At 39.5% G+C, this 19874-nt stretch overlaps 1 protein-coding gene across 2 annotated transcripts in view; it reads right to left on the reverse strand.

The window, feature by feature from the left end:
* The window catches only part of CNTRL (centriolin), a 110617-nt gene that overhangs the window by 18398 nt on the left and 72345 nt on the right, over positions 1 to 19874 (reverse strand). For both annotated transcript variants that reach the window (XM_053564020.1, XM_053564029.1), the window contains exons 19-33: positions 19133 to 19312; positions 17708 to 17824; positions 17282 to 17426; positions 16364 to 16518; positions 14197 to 14386; positions 13037 to 13350; positions 11029 to 11234; positions 8389 to 8581; positions 5194 to 5324; positions 4918 to 5058; positions 4688 to 4814; positions 3771 to 3935; positions 2873 to 3032; positions 828 to 943; positions 529 to 746 (exon numbers count right to left, since the gene is read on the reverse strand). In XM_053564020.1, the coding sequence (XP_053419995.1) occupies positions 529 to 746; positions 828 to 943; positions 2873 to 3032; positions 3771 to 3935; positions 4688 to 4814; positions 4918 to 5058; positions 5194 to 5324; positions 8389 to 8581; positions 11029 to 11234; positions 13037 to 13350; positions 14197 to 14386; positions 16364 to 16518; positions 17282 to 17426; positions 17708 to 17824; positions 19133 to 19312 (2558 nt within the window). The remainder of the gene's footprint in view (positions 1 to 528; positions 747 to 827; positions 944 to 2872; positions 3033 to 3770; positions 3936 to 4687; positions 4815 to 4917; positions 5059 to 5193; positions 5325 to 8388; positions 8582 to 11028; positions 11235 to 13036; positions 13351 to 14196; positions 14387 to 16363; positions 16519 to 17281; positions 17427 to 17707; positions 17825 to 19132; positions 19313 to 19874) is intronic.

Consider the following 19874-nt stretch of genomic DNA (forward strand, 5'->3'; position numbering starts at 1 on the left):
TTTAGAACAAGCTGGTCAATTTCCACCAAAAAAAAAAAAATCTTTTTTTGGATTTTGATTGGGTAATTATTTTGAACCTATAGGTCAATTTGAGGAGAGCTAAAATTTTTTTTGAGAGCTAAATTTTAACATTATTATCTTCCTATCCACGAAGGAGGTATACATCTCCATTTATTTCCAGCATGTATTATTTTACTTAAAAAATCAGAAGAGTACTACAGTCCTAGCTACTTATGTGACTGAGGTAAGAGTCTGAGGTTGCTCTGAGCTATGATCTTACCTCTGCACCACAGCCTGGGCCAAGAGCGGAACCCTGTCTCAAAAAAAAAAAAAAACGAAACAAATACCACAAAACTCCCCCAAAATAGATTAAGAAATTCACTAAAAATGCTAATGGTGAACTGTATTATGATACCAACTTCATGGCATATTTTTTTCCTTATCCCTATCTTCCCACGATTTGTAGTGTATTACAAGGCTTTGGACTTCAAGAAGTGATCCAACAAGCTTATTTGTTCTTGCTCTCACCTTTTGGTTTGTGCCACCTTCTTTTCCCAAATGTCACATTTCTCCTGGAGATCTTCCTTTTCTTTGTTCAAACGCTCAACACAAGACTGTAATGCTCGTGACTCAGAAGTCATTTGCTCGATTTCTCCTTTTTCTCTCTCAAGGAGCTGCTTCTGCCATTCTATTTCCCCTTTCTGTCGCTGGGCTATCTGCAGCAAATTCTCTAACTCCAGTTTCTCCTAAATCAGATAAGAGAGACTCAAATATCCTAAATTTGAAAGAATGCAGTTTGCTATGAGTACAATGGTTTTGTTCATTACCTCTAGCACTTCAATCTGAATCTTCTCTAACTCAGACATTTTCTGGTCATGTTGTAGCTTCAAACCTTGTAGCTCGTTGTTTTCAAGTTGCAACATGTCCAGAATATTCTTTAGTTCTAACAGACAGAAACAAATCATGGCCCATGCTATTAAATAAACTTGAAAACATTTACAAAATGAAACCGAAAATAATGCTATTGAATGTACAAGATAATAAAAAAATTTTGTTGAGTTGCATTAATAGTACTAATTATATTTTTGATGGAAAAACTTTTCTGAAAGTATTATTAAACATTGTTTGATTTGTTAAAAAAAAACATTTAATGAAGATTTGGTTCTAAAAGTATTTGCCTCCACAAAAAAAGGATGAACTAAGAGAATTTAATTAATTAATTATTTTTTTGCTTCATTCACATCAAAAAGCCCAGGAGAATTTTATAGAAATAAAATTGACCAAAATAAATAGGAAAAACTTTAAAATAAAGACTTGAGATTTTTATAATAAGACAACACATACTGTCTGGGTGATAATACACTTATAACTTTGACTCAAACATTACAAAAGCAATTTCTGTAACTCAAATGTTTGTACCCTTATAATATTCTGAAATAAAGACTTAAAAATTAGGCCGGGTGTGGTGGCTCACGCCTGTAATCTTAGCACTCTGGGACGCCGAGGTGGGTGGATTGCCTGAGCTCACGGGTTAGAGACTAGCCTGAGCAACAGCGAGAGACCCTGGGTGTTGTGGCAAGCACCTGTAGTCCAAGCTACTAGGGAGGCTGAGGCAAAAAAATCACTTGTGCCCAAAAGTTAGAGGTTGTTGTGAGCTATGATGCCATGGTACTCTACCGAGGTTGACAAAGTGACACTGTTTCAAAAAAAAAACTGAAAAATCCCATTTTTTTGCCCTTTGAAATAAATATTTAAATATTAACTTTTTTTAATTATATAAATATTAATATTTATACTCACTGTAGAAAATTTGTAAAATATAAAAAAAGAAGGCATAAAAGGAAAAAAATGAAGACCCATTATCATCCTACCATCCCAAGATGGACACTATTACAATAACATTTTGATGTATTTCCTTTTAGGAGCATGTGTGTGTGCACATACACACACATTTTTAAAATAAATTGGGGAGGGGGGGTTGCCTGTAGCTCAGTGGTTAGGGCGCTGGCCACATGTTCTAGGGCTGGTAGGTTCGAACCCGGTCTGGGCCTGCTATACACACACACACACACACACACACACACACACAATAAAATAAAATAAATTGGGACTATACTCCATATTCATTTCATTCTTCTCTGAACACACCTGTGTGTCATTAAATGTTAAAAAATAATTTGGAGGGCGGCACCTGTGGCTGGGTGAGTAGGGCGCAGGCCCCATATGCCGAGGGTGGCGGGTTCTAAACCCAGCCCCGGCCAAACTGCAACCAAAAAAATAGCCGGGTGTTGTGGCGGGCGCCTGTAGTCCCAGCTGCTTGGGAGGCTGAGGCAAGAGAATCGCGTAAGCCCAGGAGTTAAGAGGTTGCTGTGAGCCGTGTGACGCCACGGCACTCTACCCGAGGGCGGTACAGTGAGACTCTGTCTCTACAAAATAAATAAATAAATAAATAAATAATAATTTGGAGATAAACTGGTCATCTGTCTCCAAATTTTGTCACTATAAATATTACTGTGATGTATATAAATGCTTGCCTTCTCTGTATGGGTAAAAATGGACTCACTGGTTCGACAGATGTGAATTTTAGGAATTCTGAAACACTGAGAATCCTTCAATTGGAAATGTGTAAGTGCTCGTTTCTTTTGGCATACTCTAATGAGCAATAAATACGATTATTTTGCTTTTAAATGAACTTTATCAATTCAATTGGCTGAAAATAATATGTTCCTTTTACAACCTGCTTTTCTTTGCTTATCAGTAGTAAGGTTAAACTTTAGAAGAAGTTTATTTGGCCATTTATATTTTTTCTGTGACCTGGAACACAGACATTTCCAACTTCAAACTTTATATGGCTGTTTTCCTTTAAACTTACCAGTTTTGTGTTTAGACATCTGCCCTAAAACTACCTGAAGATTTTCTTCCTCTTTTTCAATTTCCTGCTTTATAAGCGCAAGTTGAGTTTTTTTTTCACTAATCTGGACATTCAGTTCTCCTTTCTGAATACTCAGTTCTTCCAGAAGAGATTTTACTTCCTGTGTTTAAAAAAAAAAAGTCATCTCCTCCTGTGCTTATAAATAGAAATTACTTTGAAATAGTTCTGTTATTAATTATGTCATTTAATAGAAATTCTAATTTGGAAACAAACTCAGTTTTGCCTTTTGTGTCAAGAACTGTACTATATTCTACACTAAAATCTCTGTATAATAGATGTAAGAAAGTAACATTATCTTCATGTAAATGTATATGCAGCATTACTATGTACAAAGCAGTGAGTTGCAGACAGAAATGGCTGATTGAGACATGGTTCCTGCTATTGAGGGGCTCAGAACCTCAAGGGAAAGTAAACACAATCATGAGAGGGTAAGATGCCCCAGGAAATGTGTACATGGGGTATTACTAAACTCAGAAGAAAGAGAAACTCCTTCTTCTAGGGTAAAAGTCAGGGACATCTTAGAGGAAGTGGCATGAAGCTGGGCCATGAGAAATGGGTGGGATCTGGCTAGTGATAGGGGAGAAAGGGAATTCCCGGAGACAAAGTGGTATGAGAAAGGCAAAGAGGCAGGAGAACCTTGACCATATCCAGAAAACATCATGGTGGGGAAATAACATTTGACAGCCACAGCATGGATATATAACATAATGCCAAACTAATTTTATAGAGGCAAGCCTTCAGGAATTTATACTTTCATTTCCCAGAACCATGAAAATGCCTCAAAGAAAATCTATAGCATTGTCCTAGGACTCTAAAGAAAACCTACTGAAAAGCATACCCTGATGTGACTACACTTCTCAGTTACTTCAGTTTCTCCCAGTCTCAGAGCTTCATGGAGGTCAGCTTTTGCCTGGACCATGCTTCCATGGAGTAGATGCAGCTCCTCCTTTTTATGCCCTAATTGCCTGTCCAAGACAGTTATCTCCTGCTGCTGACTTGTCACCTGTATTAAAGAAAAAACAAGAGTGTAAAGTTTGACAGAGGCCACACAGCCTTCAGTGCTAACTTGGAGATGATTTAGTCCAGCTACAGGTTGTGAGGGAAAATCAGGAGCTAATAATATTGGAGCTCCCAAAATCAGGAAGGCCAAGCTGGGGGAGAAGGCATGAAATGCCTAATAAAGACCTTGAGCTCACATGCTTAAAATCATTCAAATCACAGCAAGAAAAATAGGATAATAATGATTATACTCAAGGTTATGGTTTTCAAAGAACTTTCCTATCTGTGCCTTATTCCATTTTGACAACCTAGATGATAGAAGTTAGGCAGATATTTTAAAATTTTACTAGTTTTTTAAATTTAAAATTACTTACAATTTTAAGGGCAATACATATTTGTTTACAAAAAAGCAGGTAATGCAGACATGCAAAAAAGGCAAAACTAGAATGTACTCAGACTCTCCCCTTATCAGATGACAACTTTTGTACTTCTGTATTGACTAAAAAGACAAGTGTTCATAAACACCTATAAAAATGATCTCAGAGTATACCATGTTTTGAGACTCACTTCTTTTACTTAACAATATATTAAGCTGAGATTCAAAGTTAAACACTTAACCACCATGATATGCAGCCTAATTTATTCTTTATAGTTTATTTTCTATTTCCTAATCTTTTCTGTATCACTTTGATAGTAATAAAACATAGCAAGTTTAATGCAGTTTGAATTGTTTTCTTAAGGTATCTGTTGCCATACCTGGCTTTTCAGCTTTTCCAGCTCAGCTCTCTTGGCCTGAAGGAGGGTCTCAGATTCTTTAAGGACCTGCAGGTGGTGATCCTCACTCTGTTCTGCCGTCTCGATGTCTTTTTGCAGTTTCTGAAGCCTACAAAGCACCAGCAGCACTAAAGCAGATCCTAATGGAGACTGACCCCCCAGAGCTGTCTTGCAGCACAAGCCCCTTGCAGCCATACCAAAGCCTTACTTACTCTTCCATCAGTTTTTTCTTCTTTTTGTTTAAACACTGGAAGTCTGAGTCTTTCACTGCCACAACTTTGTTTATTTCTTTCAAGATTTCTTCTTGCTTGATTCTGTGTTGCTCCAAATCCTTTGCATCAGCCTGGAGCAATCTAAAACACATTCCTGTATTTTCCCCAAGGCCTTTAGATGAACATGTATTTTATCATAAACCAATATTGTCCTTTCAGATGAAAACTTTTCATTCATCTTGTTGTATACATCAGTGGCTTAGGGATTTCACCTACCTTAGCTGCTGATCAGCTTTAACAAGGTTAATAGCAGTTTCCCGAGCTTTCTTTTCTAACTCCTCAGCATCTGACTCAGTTTGCAGTAAACCTCTCTTGGCATCGGCGAACTTTTCAACAGCATTTTTTGTCTAGAAAAGAAACTGTCATTAATAGCAATTCAGTTACAACACTCACTTGCAGCAATTGGCTGTATAAACTGATACAACTCATTTGGAAAACGACCAGACAATATAGAAAGGCATAAAAATGTCCATTAACTTTGATTTTCCAATTAACAGAAAATAATTCAGAAGCAAATAAGTACAACATGAAAATGCTCATTGTATATTGAGATAATATAAAACTTAACAAATAATAGATTAAATAATAATGCATTAATACAGTGAATATTGTGGAGTGTTTAAAATGGTAAGAAGAGGCTGGATGCAGTGGCTCATATCTGCAATGCTAGCATTTTGGGAGGCCAAGGCAGGAGGATAGTCTGAACCCAGGAATTTGAGACCAGTCTGGGCAGAAGCAAGGCTTGTCTCTAGAAAAACTAAAAATGATAGCTATGGTGACACCTATAGTTCCAGCTACATGGGAGGCTAAGGCAGGAGTCTGAGATTGAAGTGAGCTACAATGATGTTACTGCACTCCAGCTTGGGTGACAACCCGGGCCCAGCCAAACTGCAACAAAAAATAGGTAACAGGTGTTGTGGCGGGCACCTGTGGTCCCAGCTACTCAGGAGGCAAGAGAATCACCTGAGCCCAAGAGCCAGAGGTTGCTGTGAGCTGTGATGCCATAGCACTCTACTGAGGGCGACAAAGTGAGACTCTGTCTCTAAAAAAAAATAATAATAAAAATAAATAAAGTGGTACATTTAAAAAAAAGAAAAAAAATTTAAAATGGCATAAGCACTGTGAGAACAACTATGTAAAACTGTGTCAATACAGAAAGGCTAAGCAAAAATCAGCATAGTCTTTCGAAGGTAGTGGGACTGTAGATGTTTTTATTTCAAATTAATTCCTAATGTTATTTTTTTAAGTATAAAATCATCTATTTGATTAAGTGGCAATGAAGTGATATCACCAAGGTTCTATCTACTTAGAGATTCTTGCTATACTCTAGATATCATCAAAAATGTATTAATCTGATGATTTAATTATGGCTAAGAAACATAAATCTTCCCATATAAGATTTGGTAAAAAACACTTTTTTTTTTCTTATCAGCTTGGTTTTATTTACTAACATAAAAGGCTTAAAACAATGTCATCAAAAGTCCCCAAAATAGAGTTTGGTTTGCACTTGTTTGAGCAGTGACTCACTTTCAGCCAAAAAAAACAAGTTCTGCCCGTGCCCTGTACTAAAGTCAGGAGTCTGTATGTTAAATATCCCATGTGAATGCAAAAGGGCTGGCAAGCTCTTAGAGATCTAGCTATTTCACCTTACTTCTTTCTATTTCAGATGGCTGGTTTCTGTCACTTTTATTAGCCAAGCATTAGACAAAACTCATTACACTCTCCAGAAGGCCTTGTTTCTGAGTAGTTTTTTGTCTCCTTCTATATCAAGTATTAACATGTCTAGCACATTCCTTACAAAAGGCAGCTACTTCCTCTCTCCCATTCTTTCATACCAAGCTGCTTCCCTGAGTCATTTTGGGAGGATGAAGGGAAAAGAGCTTATCAGACTTGGTTCACTTATTACCTCTTCCTACTATGAGTGTCATTAATTTTCTTTTATATACCAATGATAATTTTTTCTCTAGTTTCTGCTCACACCTATTTTCTCTTACAGTAATCTAACATGCTACAACAGAAAGAACTGGTCATCTGAATTTCATTAATCATTCCAGTTCTCAGGTAATAGATTTATATTAAACAAATTCACACTGAAATAATATAAAAATAACAGTTCCTGAGGTGTTCCATGTGGATAAGGACATTTCTTCATCACAGAATTCTCATCTAATGAAAAAAAAGCTCTTGGTGAGGCAGAATTCAGTTGTGTGACTGATCTAGTTGGAGCTTCTGAGCTAACACCATCTTACCAGGTTGCTAGGAAGGTTAAATGAAGTGGTATTTATAAAATGGCTGATGTGTCCATAGCAGGGAGGGGCTCTGCAAAAGCTTCTTTTCCCTATGGGTTGTGTAATGATACAAAAAAAAATTTTTTTTTTTTTTTTGAGACAGAGTCTCACTATGCTGCCCTGGGTAGGGTACCATGGCGTCACAGCTCATAGCAACCTCAAACTCTTGGGCGTAAGCGAGTCTCTTGCCTCAGCCTCCCACGTAGCTGGGACTACAGGTGCCCGCTACAATGCCCAGCTATTTTTTGTTGTTATTGTTGTTTAGCGGCCCAGGCCAGGTTCAAACCCGCCAGCTTTGGTGTATGTGGCCGATGCCGTAACCACTGTGCTATGGGTGCTGAGCTGATACAAAAAAATTTATATCATTATCAAATTAGAGAATAAACACTTGTGAGGTCCACTGTAGCTTAATAAGAATATAAAAAGACTGACCTATTTAAAAAACATAGATAACAGGAACCAAAAAATAAAAAAGAAGATACACACAGGATAAGTGGGGTAGCTGTGAACTAAAACTTCAGAGGAGTTTTAAATATGTTATTTCATTTAAATCACACTGAATAGCCTACATATTGTTAGCCTGAATTTATGTATGAGGAAAGCAAAGGTCAGGGACTTATGTGACTTGCTTGAATTCTCACAAGTCACTAAAGAGTCCCCTCACTAGCAGAGCTCTTCCCATTTGTTCTTTTTCGTTTGTTTGTTTGAGAGAGTCTCATTATGTCGCCCTCGGTAGAGTGCTGTGGCGTCACAGTTCACATCAACCTCTAACTCTTGGGCTTAAGCCAGTGGTTCTCAGCCTTCCTAATGCTGCAATGTATTGTCATTGTTAAAAGGGGTCATGACCCACAGGTTGAGAATCACTGGCTTAAGCATTTCTCTTGCCTCAGCCTCCCAAGTCACTGGGACTACAGGCGCCTGCCACAACACCTGGCTATTTTTTTTTTGATTATTGCAGTTGTTGTTTAGGAGGCCCGGGCCAGGTTTGAACCTGCCTGCCTCGGTATATGTGGCCAGCGCCCTAACCACAGAACTATGGGCACCGAGCCACATTTGTTCTCTTTTTAATCCTTCACGCAGACAGTAAACTGTCTCACTCACCCCAAACCACACCAGCACATACCTTCTCTTTTGTGCATGTAAGTTCATTCTCAGCCTCTGCCAGCAGTCGGTCAGCTTCCCTAAGTTCTGAGCGACGTTTTAGGAGGGTCTTCTCAATGCACTCAATTTCATCAACAATATCACCATGGTGTTTGAGTGATTTTTCTATTTCTAGTTCAGTCACAAGATTGTCAATATTTCCATCAATGAAGTCCCTAAAAAAACATACACACGTATTAAAAGATTTTGGCCAGGTGTGGTGGCTCACGCCCGTAATCCTAGCACTCTGGTAGGCCAAGGTGGGCCTCAGGAGTTTGAGACCTGCCTGAGCCAGAGGGAGACCTCGTTTCTAAAAAAATAGGTGGGTGTTGTGGTGGGCACCTGTAGTCCTATCTACTAGGGAGGCCGAAGCAAGAGAATTGCTTAAGCCCAAGAATTGGAGGTTGCTGTCAGCTGTGATGTCATATCACTCTAGCAAGGGTGACAAAGTCAGACTGTCTCAAAAAAAAAAAAAATTTAATGTAGACAATATAGATACTTGTAGCCTAACTGCTAAGAAGATGCACAATGATTTTCTAATTTTATATGAGCAAAGACAAGAGAGGCAGTTACACTAGATTACGCTCAAGGCTTATATTTTCATTAAACATGGAATACTAATGGCAATAAATGCATAATATGTAAAATGTACGATGGCGTTTTTTTTTTTTTTCCTTTTGTAGAGACATCAGGCTAGAAAGTGCAGTAGCTCAATCATAGCTCCTCAAATTTCTAGGTTCAAGGGGTCCTCCTGCCTCAGCCTTCTGAGTAGCTGGGACTATAGCTACATGCCACCACTCTCAGCTAATTTTTTCTTTTGCGTGTGTGCGTGGTATTTTTTTTTTTTTTTCTTTTTTAGGTCTGGCAATGTTGCCTACGCTGGTCTCAAACTTCTGTCCTCATGTGTTTCCCAAAGGATTATAGTTATGACCCACCACACCCAGCCTGTCTTTTTAAATATAACAAAGATCAATGTGTTGTCAGCACCTGCCTAAGAAAAAGCTGATACTTTTACTCTTCTGACGTATAAACATAAAACAAGCCACTCCCACAATAATCATCCATTTCCTTAAAACTATCCTACCAGGCCTAGTTCATAGGCTTCCTGGAAGTCTACCCAATTTTGTAATTTATTCCATTTTGCTAGAGTAAAATTATGGTGACAACTTTTGATGAATCAAAAAGCATGACACATAATTCAATATCTTTAGGCTAACAAGACAAACTTATTTAAAAATGGGATTATCTATGACTGCAAGAGAGTAAAATGTAAAAATAAATTTAACATATTAACAGATTCTTCTTTAAATAAAGGTACACAGATGACTTTTTACTCTTCTTTAGACATTTTTGTGTCATCAAATTTCTTGGAATAATCATTTATAACTAGGAAAAGAAATAACTATCCTACTGTCCTACCATCTCCCTCAAAAACTCTATAAACAACCCCCAAACATATTATGTCCCCCAAGATAACAGATATAACCATACCCCCAACTCTCAAACACCCAGTTCCAATCTTGTAGGTGTGGCCTTTGCCTTCCCCTGTGGGTCTATTTGTCAGTCATATGTCTGCTCCTAGATGGCAGGAACCATGTCTTGCTTACCTCCATGTCCTCCATGTCCTCCATAACCCTCTATCCCTCCCAAGCCCTGGGCCAGTCTGATAAAAACTAGAGAAATGTCCTAAGTCATGGATTACTGCAAAAGATAGGCTTTTACACAACTGACTCAATAAACAGATGTTGCATTCATTAACTGACCCTACAGCATTTCAGAGACATGATAGCACAAACAAAGGTGCTGGGTCAGCAGAAAATATGGTCCTTGGGAAAACACAGGAAAGTAAGTGGGCCGGACTAAACACTGTGTATGGGCAAGGATAAAAAAGACAGGCAGGGTTCAGAATGCGGAGGGTGGTGTATATTCTGACAGGACTGATAATTGCCTGGGAGAGTGGCATAGTCAGATTTACACCATGTCAAGGACAGAGTGGAGAGAAAGACCAGTGTGGAAGCCATTACAGTGGCTAGGATGAGATGGTTAAAAGCCAGAGAAGTGGAGATGACAGAAAGGGACTAAAGAAATACAGATTCAGCAGGAGTTGGAGACTAACTGGATGCCTGGGGGTGTGAGGGAAAGGAAGGGAGAACCCCTGTATTGTTTTTAGCTAGAATTACTAGGCAGGAAGAATGGTTCTGCCATTACCCAAGAGGAACTACTAGAAGAGTTGATGTGGATTATTGGCCAAGAGAACTTAGACCTGCAGTGTCCAAGATGGTATTTACCATGCGGCTATTACATGAATTAAAATTAAAATTAAATTAATGAAACTGTTCTTCAGTTCCACATTTCAAGTGCTCCATAGTCATATATGACTAGTGGCTACTGTTTTGGACCCTATAGATCTAGAACATTTTCAAGATCATGGAAAGTTCCATTAGACAGTGTTGATTTAGGTTATCTTTTTTTTTTTGGCTGTGGCTGGGTGTGAACCCGCCACCTCCAGTGTATGGGCTGGCATCCTACTCCTTTGAGCCACAAGTGCTGCCTGAGATTTAGGTTATCTTAATGAATATCATATTCCTCTGATTATAAAAATACAATGGCTACTAATAATTACTTTTGCTGTTGACGTTTCTGGATAGCTCGATGTAATTCTTCTACTTCATGCTCCAACTCTTTCTTTTCTTGCAAAAGACCATCAATATTATGTTGTTCTTCCATTTCTTTCTCAGAATGCTGCTTGGATGCTCTTCTCCACCGCTCTTCCTGTCTCTTTGATTTTAAATGCTGCATTATGTCTTCTAGTCTAGAAACTTCATTCTCCTGAACAAAGAAATAAATTCAGAATTTCAAACAACACGGGATGCTTCCCCTCTTTCCTGACAAAAGCTAAAATTAACTGATTGGCTAGGCATGATGGTTCACACCTGTAATCCTAAGCACTCTGGGAAGGCAAGACCAGTGGATCACTTGAGCTCAGGAGTTTGAGACCAGTCTGAGCAAGAAAGAGACCCTATCTCTAAAAATAGCCATGTGTTGTGGCAGGTACCTGTAGTCCCAGCTACTCAAGAGGCTGAGACAAGAGGATAGCTTGAGCCCAAGAGTTGGAGGTTGCTGTGAGCTATGAAAATGCCATGGCACCCTACCAAGAGCAACAAAGTGACACTGTGTCTTAAAAAAAAAAAAAAAATCAACTGTGGTTAAAATCGTATCTCTGATGTGGAAAATGGTGGTAGAGTCTAAAACTTCAGTATGAAAAAATAAATTAAGTCAAGGCAATTTTTTCAATGTCATAGATGAAATTAATGGACTAATACAATTTTTAATGTTTCCATCAGTCCAACTATGATTAAGAAACATGCTCCAAGATCCTGTGGATAATATGTGTCTCCAAAGAGTTCAACATTTAGCATCAGAGACAGTCACAAGTTTCTCCCTCCTCTGGACACATGGGAGGGGAGTTGTCTGAGAAGGGTGCATAGAGGAACAAGTGTTTTGCCTGGGTTTTAAAGAACGAATGACCTGAAGAAATAACATGTGAACACTTGGGACACTATAAGAACAGTTGGGTACCTGGGGAGAGTAAAACAACTATTCATAAGGGATTATCTATAAATGCTGAACAGACAGAACTGCCAAAAATTATAACATGCATTGGAAAACTGCAAGAGAATGTGAGTGATTGCCATTGTTAACCACATAAATGCACCTAGACCATCTGAATCTAGTCTAACCTGTTAAAATGGGTCTGGTGACTTGATACCTAGATGTCTTTAGTCCTTTATCTTCCTCTCAATCTGCTTTCTTTTGTGGGGGGATGGGGGGGAAGCCTCCAGATGTTCTGAGTTTGAAAGAGAAGCTTGGAATGCATTTTATCTTTTTAGAACCAAAAAGTTAGAAATTAATCTAGTGATTAGGAAGTAATGATTTCTTAGAATCAAGAATAAAAAAGAATAAAGAATATGAAATAGAGTGAGAATTTACAAATACTCGGCTATACAAATACAGAAATGTTGGGTAGTCAATAAAATACTTCTAAAAAACATTTGTAAAACCATGGGGAAATGGGAAAAACAGAATACAACATGAACTATGAAAATAATAATCCTTAAATTCTACCTACCAGAGATAATCCCCACCAAAACCTTGCTATACGCTGTTTATTCGTGTGCACACACATGCACACATATATGTGCATGTACAAGCAGAGGCATTAGTGTGTGAATGTATCTATACATGTCTATTAATATAGCACTCATCAATAGAAATATATGTAAACTTTATAAAAATGGTTAATTTTGGAACTGAAAGCATTTCTGTTATAAAGTGGTTAAACCAGGTTTATGAACTAACTTCTGCTCACAGTATTTTTTTCTCCTGGCTATGTTGCTCAGACTGGCCTCCAATGCCTGGGCTCAAGTGATCCTCCTGCCTTAGCCTCCCAAGTAGCTGGGTGCACACTACTATTTCAATAAGAGAATGCTTGCACAGTTCTAAACATTTATCTTTCGAACACACTTTTGTGATATAATCCAGTCATAAATAGGTCACCTCATTAAGCATACGATCTTATTAGTCACCCATGAAAGCAGTGTGGACAAGGAATTACATGTCTTTCCACTTACTAAGTTATGATGTTCTGGGACGTTGCAATGCAGTACACCCATAGGAATGAGTGGGACAGAAAAGTTGGGTGGTGGAGGCCCATAGACGATGGGGACCCCAGCAGGGGGTGGACCATAAACAACAGTGCCAGGGGTAAGAGGTCGGCTATTGTTGGGCAAGGGAGGAGGTGGTGCATAGAGGGCCATGCCCTGCGGTACAGGAGAACCATCAGGAAGCACAGTGTATATCATGTATCCAGGGGGAGGCACAAACGGGGTTTCTTCTTGGTCATCCAGATCACTCTCTTCTTGGCTACCTCCTCCACTGTCTGCATCTTCAAAGAAATAAACAGAAGAGTGTTTTACCACCATGGTTTACTAGGTAAGTAAGTTTATTGGAAAATAGTAGCAGTTAAGCCAAGATACTGGAGATGTAAGAAAGGTCAAAGGTAGTTTTGGAAAGCAGATCAAAACATGGTTTCAAAGTATCTTCAGTGCCTGATACTTTAATTTCCTTATGTCTACCTGTTGGTTCATTTGTTATTAACTTATTCATTCATTTATTCAGTAGCCTACTTCACATTGCATAAAAGGAGGCACTCAATATAATAGTTCCAGAATGAACAGATGCTTAGAAGATAATATCCCCATTTTACAGATTAACAATTTTAGAACTGCTACATAATTTGCAGATCACATAGCTACTAAGTAAAAGAGGAGGGATTTACCCTGATCTGATTATTTACCTCTGGAGCTAATGCCGTGATGCAAGGGTAAAGGCAATATGCTTCAGTAAAGGCAAAAACGCTGCTCAGTCAGCCTGGGTGAAGCAGAGTGGAAGAAGGCTCTGTAAAGGAATGATGTTTGAGGACCTGGGTCTTATTGAAGGATGAATAGAATCAGCTTGGGAGAGAATAGAGAAAGAAGGACATTCCAGACAGGGGATTTAAAAGATGGAGGTCTGAGGAATGGAACATAATATGATCATCTTAAGTAGTCAGGTATGATGTGGAGAGTGATGGGAAGTGAGACAAGATGGGAGTTTGGCCAAGAGCAGATCATAGAGGGCCTCATAGACCTAGCTGTGGAGTTTGGACTACATCTTAGGAACTGCAGGGAACTAATAAAAAGTTAATTAAACATGCAAGAGAAATCCAACTTCTCCACATGATTTGACTTACCTCTGTTTGGAAACGATTTATGTAACCCACTCCTGATGGGAGAATAAACCCAATATCCGGAAGCAGGTGGAGGTCCACTGCCTTCCTTCCCATCTTGCTGCCCAGGACATGATTTTCTAATGGGAGTTGAGGCTGTGTACTTTAAGCCAACTCCAGAGTCTTTGGTGGCCTGGGAACTATGGCTGGAAACCTAAAATAAATGACAGCAGAGCACACTATCTATTACAAATGGAAAGGCTGATTTTGAGAAATGTCAAAGCGGAGATGTAGCAAAGTTGAAAAACAACTTAGTTTCTTTTCATTATCATAATTCTCATTTTTCAGACAGAAGTGAGAAGTGATTACTCAGCCACACAGACTGCAGTGCCACATACACGCTTCAGTTTATGTCTCTCTGGACTTGATCAACATGGCAATGTCTGGGAGGCTGAGAAAAGAGAAAGGCTGCATGTGTGCAATGGCTGGGGTCACATCAGAATGGTCTATGAAAGTGAAGTGCTCAGAATGTGGTAAACATAACCAAACCAAATTCTATCCTTCAGAAATTATTTTTAAAAATCCATCCCTTTTCTTTTGGTACAATTTTATAGAAGTAACAAGTCCTTGACCACGCTGAAATGTTATCTGACCATATGACTGGGTTAATTTTATGTGGCAACTTCCCAAGAGAAAGGAACAAGAACAAGTTCTCCATAAGTTATCAGAACTCAGGGTGTTGGCCTCTCTTCTCATCTTTCCTGGTGGTTTCTTTTCTTTTACCTTTGTCCTGATGGTCCAGCAACTGAGGCAAAGGAAACCTGCAAACATTCAAGGGAATCTGGGGATATCAGTTTTCTGCTAGCCTGGGAGCTTGGCATGGCTTTAAAGCTCTATTCTGCTCTTCTCCCTCTCCTTCTGAGGTCTAGCCTCCAAATCCTCACCCAGCTCATGTTTGCTCTAACTTACTCTGTTTGTACCTCCAGCCCTAGTTGGCCCAAGGCTTCTGGGAGGAGGATCTCAGATTCTGCTCTTCAGGGTTCTGGTTAAGTCTATCAGTCCTGAGATCCCAGTGTGTCTAAGCCGTTTCTCTCTAACTGTTGCTTGTCAGCTCATGTGGGTAGGACGGCATCCAACCCCTGCGCTTTGGATGAATACAGCCCTCCTCATCTTCCCATATCCAGGCACCAAGCCCTGACCATTTTGTCTCTTTAACATACCTTCTCCCATATTTCCTTTTCCAGATTCACTAATTTAGCTGTCTCCTTCTATACTTCACTTAAATCAGTTCAAACAGCCCCACAGAAAGCTTACTGTCAAAAGTCTAGCCTGCACACTTACCCAGAATATTCTTCCTAAACTGTATCTTTGGCCATGATAGCAAACTAATCCTTTCCCATGGCCTACATTATTAAGTGGAAGGGATTTTAAGGCCCTTTACAAAAAAAGCATGATCCCAATCTACTTTTCCAGCTTCATCTTTCCCTGTTATCATCAAACTCTCCAGCCCCACAAGGCTATTTCCCATGGCTATGCCAATTCACCTCTTCCACACAAGCTCTTTCCTCCCTTCAAAAAGGCCATCTCTCATTGCTTGCTAAGTGCTAACTGCACAACCTGTGAAGTGCTAACTGCCTGTGAAGGCTTCCCTCCTGAACTTCCCCAGGAGATAATTCTTAACATTTCTGCAACTACAACACAAAGGTCAAGTCTCTTGTCACATGCATATCACTGTTTTGTAATCATACTGACAGGGCCTAGGAGCTCTCTGAGAGCAAGGGTTGTATCACTTACTATGGTACCCCACCACTGCCTAATACTTGGCCTGCACTTCAGTATGCACTGAATATTTGTTAAAAGGAAATGAAATCCAGGTGCCTATTTTCCTGTCTGAGCCTCTGCACAATTCTATACCCAGTTTCAACAGGCTCTCTGAGCTCAAGTTCCCTTTTCCCCTTACAGCATATTCATTCCAGGGACCCCACAACAGACAATTGACTATTCATGTCCAATTGTCATCTTTCCAGGGAAGACCCTATTTTCATCTCAAACATTAAAAACACCAAAGAACCTCAATATGCAGTTTAGCATAGAAATGTTGTTCTTGGCATCTGTTCACAAATTTGAGGAAAGGGACAATGCCATACTTTAAGAGAATTCAGTAAACACTCCGACATCACAGAATTCCTACTTTTGATGACGATGGTGGTGGTGGCGGCATAAAGTACCAATAGCCTCGTCTTTTGAAAGGATCGGCCATACTGCTGATGTAATCATTTTGATAAGAAACTTCACGACGAAGTTCGGCAATTTCTTCTAAAATGTTTTCAAAGCTTCCTTTGTTGTCTGTAAAGGAAAGCCATTTTAGGAAGTTGGGATGAAATCATTTACTTCCTTTCTCTCTCAAAATGCAAAAGAGATTCCATGACAGCCAATAAATTTTATCAGTTTCTCAAAGCTGACTTTTGTCTGCCTGCTGGTGATTAGTTTTTGCTAACACTAAGAGGATAGCACATCCTTATATAAAGTATAGTAAAAAAAAAAAACAAACAGATTGGTAAACATTATTTCTTTTGAAATCACAAATAAAAACCTCTTATCTCTTTGTAATCAAGTCCCTCAATATTATACTTACAAGAAATGTTTTTAAATTCTTTGATATTACTTATTAAAGTTAATTACCATAGCTCTCTAAATCAAGCATGGTATTTATTTGCAACAGGTGAATACATTTTCCAAAGGCAAAGAACAAACAGGATGATTTGATTTTAGAACTACAAAACCACTGCAAAAGGCCTGGCGCAGTAGCTCACGCCTGTAATCCTAGCACTATGGGAGGCTGAGGTGGGTGGACTGCCTAAGTTCACAAGTTCAAGACTAGCCTGAACCAGAGCAAGACCCTTGTCTCTAAGAAAAAAAATAGCCGGGAATTGTGGCAGGCGCCTGTAGTCCCAGCTTCTCAGGAGGCTGAGGCAAGAGAATCACTTGAGTCCAAGAGTCTGAGGTTGCTGTGAGCTATGATGCCATAGCACTCTACTGGGGGTGATAAAGTGGGACTCTGTCTCAAAAAAAAAAAAAAAATTGCAAAAATCAAAGTCCTATACTTTACCAGCCTCAGTGAGGTCTAGTACGTTCCGCAGCCTCGCAATCTCTGTCCTTTGTCGCTCCATTGTCTCATTCAGTTTCTTGAACTCTAGCACCTGTGAGTTTACTCCTCCAGTACCTGCATCTGCTTTCTCCATCTCAGTTCGAACCTATTCAAATATCACATACACAAAGTTGTCAATGAATTAATTCATTTCTAGATGTGTTTATCCTTCCAAATTGATTATAACTCTATAGTTTTTCTTTATACTTTACTAGTGAGAAAACCACATTACTCCTTTACTGCACTCTACCTGACACATTGTAGAGGATAAAGTACTGATTATTGACTGCACTGTGCAGTTCTTTGAGCAATCACCTATAGTAATTTAGTCCCTTAGGGACTCATAAGAACCCAGTAAGGAGAAGGTCTCAGGGTACCAATACTGACCTGCTCTTCCTTCTCCCTGAGGAGATTCTGCAGGAGTTCAATCTCAGCTTCTGCTCGAGTCAGATCCCTAGCCGCTTGTGCTGCCTTTCTGCTGAACCTCTCTGCTTCCTGCAACTCCTGCTGGGACAGAAGTATGAGAAGTTGGCACTGCTATCATAGCTTGTCTTCTTCATTTATTCTTCCTCTCAGATTTACTCTTCTGCTCTTATCACATTGCCTGCCTGGCTGCCTATGCCCATGTGGTACCCAGCCCCCAGGGGCCAAGTGGGCAATGGGGTGCTTCAGAAAGAACAAGGGCTATTTTTTCTTTCTGTTCTATAGTCTTTTATGATCAATGTCTCTCTGGGCTCTCATCATTATATATTTTTTTCTTCTATGATCTACTATCTTAATCTTATCACCATTTGGATACTATAAAGCACCATAATAGACATTATCTCAGTCAGGAGTCATAACAGTACTGTGAGGAAACATATTTTCTTATGACTATACAAGATTAAAAATTTGAGGCTTGTATGACAAGCCTTCAAAACCCTCATCCAGGTATGTGTTGACAGCTACCTCCTCATCCCTACACTACGAGGTAGGGATAGTATGTTTCACTTGATGGTTCCTTTTAGGACACAGGGCATATGGCAACACAAAATAAATTCTTAGGAGTTGCAATGGGGGAAATACAATCTTTGGGCATTAAGAAAAACAGACAATTTTGGCTTGGTGCCCGTAGCACAGTGGTTATAGCATCGGCCACATACACCAAGGTTGGCAGGTTTGAATCTGGCCCAGGCCAGCTAAACAACAATGACAACTGCAACAAAAAAATAGCTTTGGGCGGTGTCTGTGGCTCAGTGAATAGAGCGCCAGCCCCATAAACTGAGGGTGGTGGGTTCGAACCCGGCCCCGGCCAAACTGCAACAAAAAAATAGCTGGGCATTGGGGCAGGCGCCTGTAGTCCCAGCTACTCGGGAGGCTGAGGCAAGAGAATCACCTAAGCCCAAGAGCTGGAGGTTGCTGTGAGCTGTGATGCCACAGCACTCTACCAAGGGTGAAAAAGTGAGACTCTGTCTCTAAGAAAACAAAACAAAACAAAAAAATAGCTGGGTGTTGTGATGGGCTCCTGTAGTCCCAGCTACTAGGGAGGCTGAGGCCAGAGAATATCTTAAGCCCAAGAGTTTGAGGTTGCTGTGAGCTGTGACACCACAGCACTCTACTGAGGGCAACAAAATGAGACTGTCTCAAAAAAAAAAAAAAAAAGAAGAAAGAAAACCAAACAAGTTAAAAAAAACAAAAAAAAAGAAAGAAAACCAGACAATTTTACAATGGTGAATAAGGTAACTAAAGTCTACAACAAGAGATAAATAATACAAGATGCTATGTTTTTTCGCAGCAGCACTGTAGAAACTTGTTCTGTACAAATGGACTTACCTCTGCTCGCTCCTGGTTAATTTTCAAAACAGTTCCATGAAGGGACTTAAGTTGGTCTTTGGCAATGGTGAGCTCAACTGTGGCTAGCTTATCAGAGTTGGCCACAGCTTTCTTTAGTTTCTTTAATTCTTTATCTAAACCAAAAAATTGCTCCTGAGATTTGGCATCTTCAAGTTTCTTCTAAAATAAAGGAAACAGTAATTACCATATGAATCATTTGGTAGCAATGAATTAAGATTTTTTTTTTTAAGACAGAGTCTCACTCTGACACCCTCAGTAGAGTCCCATGGCATCATCTTAGCTCACAGCAACCTCAAACTCTTGGGCTAAAGTGATTCTCTTGCCTCAGCCTCCTGAGTAGCTGGGACTACAGGCACTCACCACAATGCCTGGTTAGTTTTTTCTATTTTTAGTAGAGAGAGGGTCCCACTCTTGCTCAGGCTGAACTGAATTAAGATTTAAGCTGCAGAAGGGCAGGGCTCTGTTCACTGCTTCACCCACCATGCCTACAACAATACCTGATACACAGAAGATGCTCCATAAATACCCACTGAACAAATTAAAAAATCTTAACATTAAGATAAATTTATAATCAGTCTTCTTAGGCTAGAATCTTAGTGCTCATAACTTCATTCATTGGAAAAACCTTTCTTGGCACCATCACTAAGAAATGGATGGAACAGCCTTTGAAATTGCTGAATACAGTCCGGGGAACATGGTGGTGAAGAAAGAACTTGGTATC

Source organism: Nycticebus coucang, chromosome 2 (assembly GCF_027406575.1).
Source record: "Nycticebus coucang isolate mNycCou1 chromosome 2, mNycCou1.pri, whole genome shotgun sequence".
NCBI classification, from domain to species: Eukaryota; Metazoa; Chordata; class Mammalia; order Primates; family Lorisidae; genus Nycticebus; species Nycticebus coucang.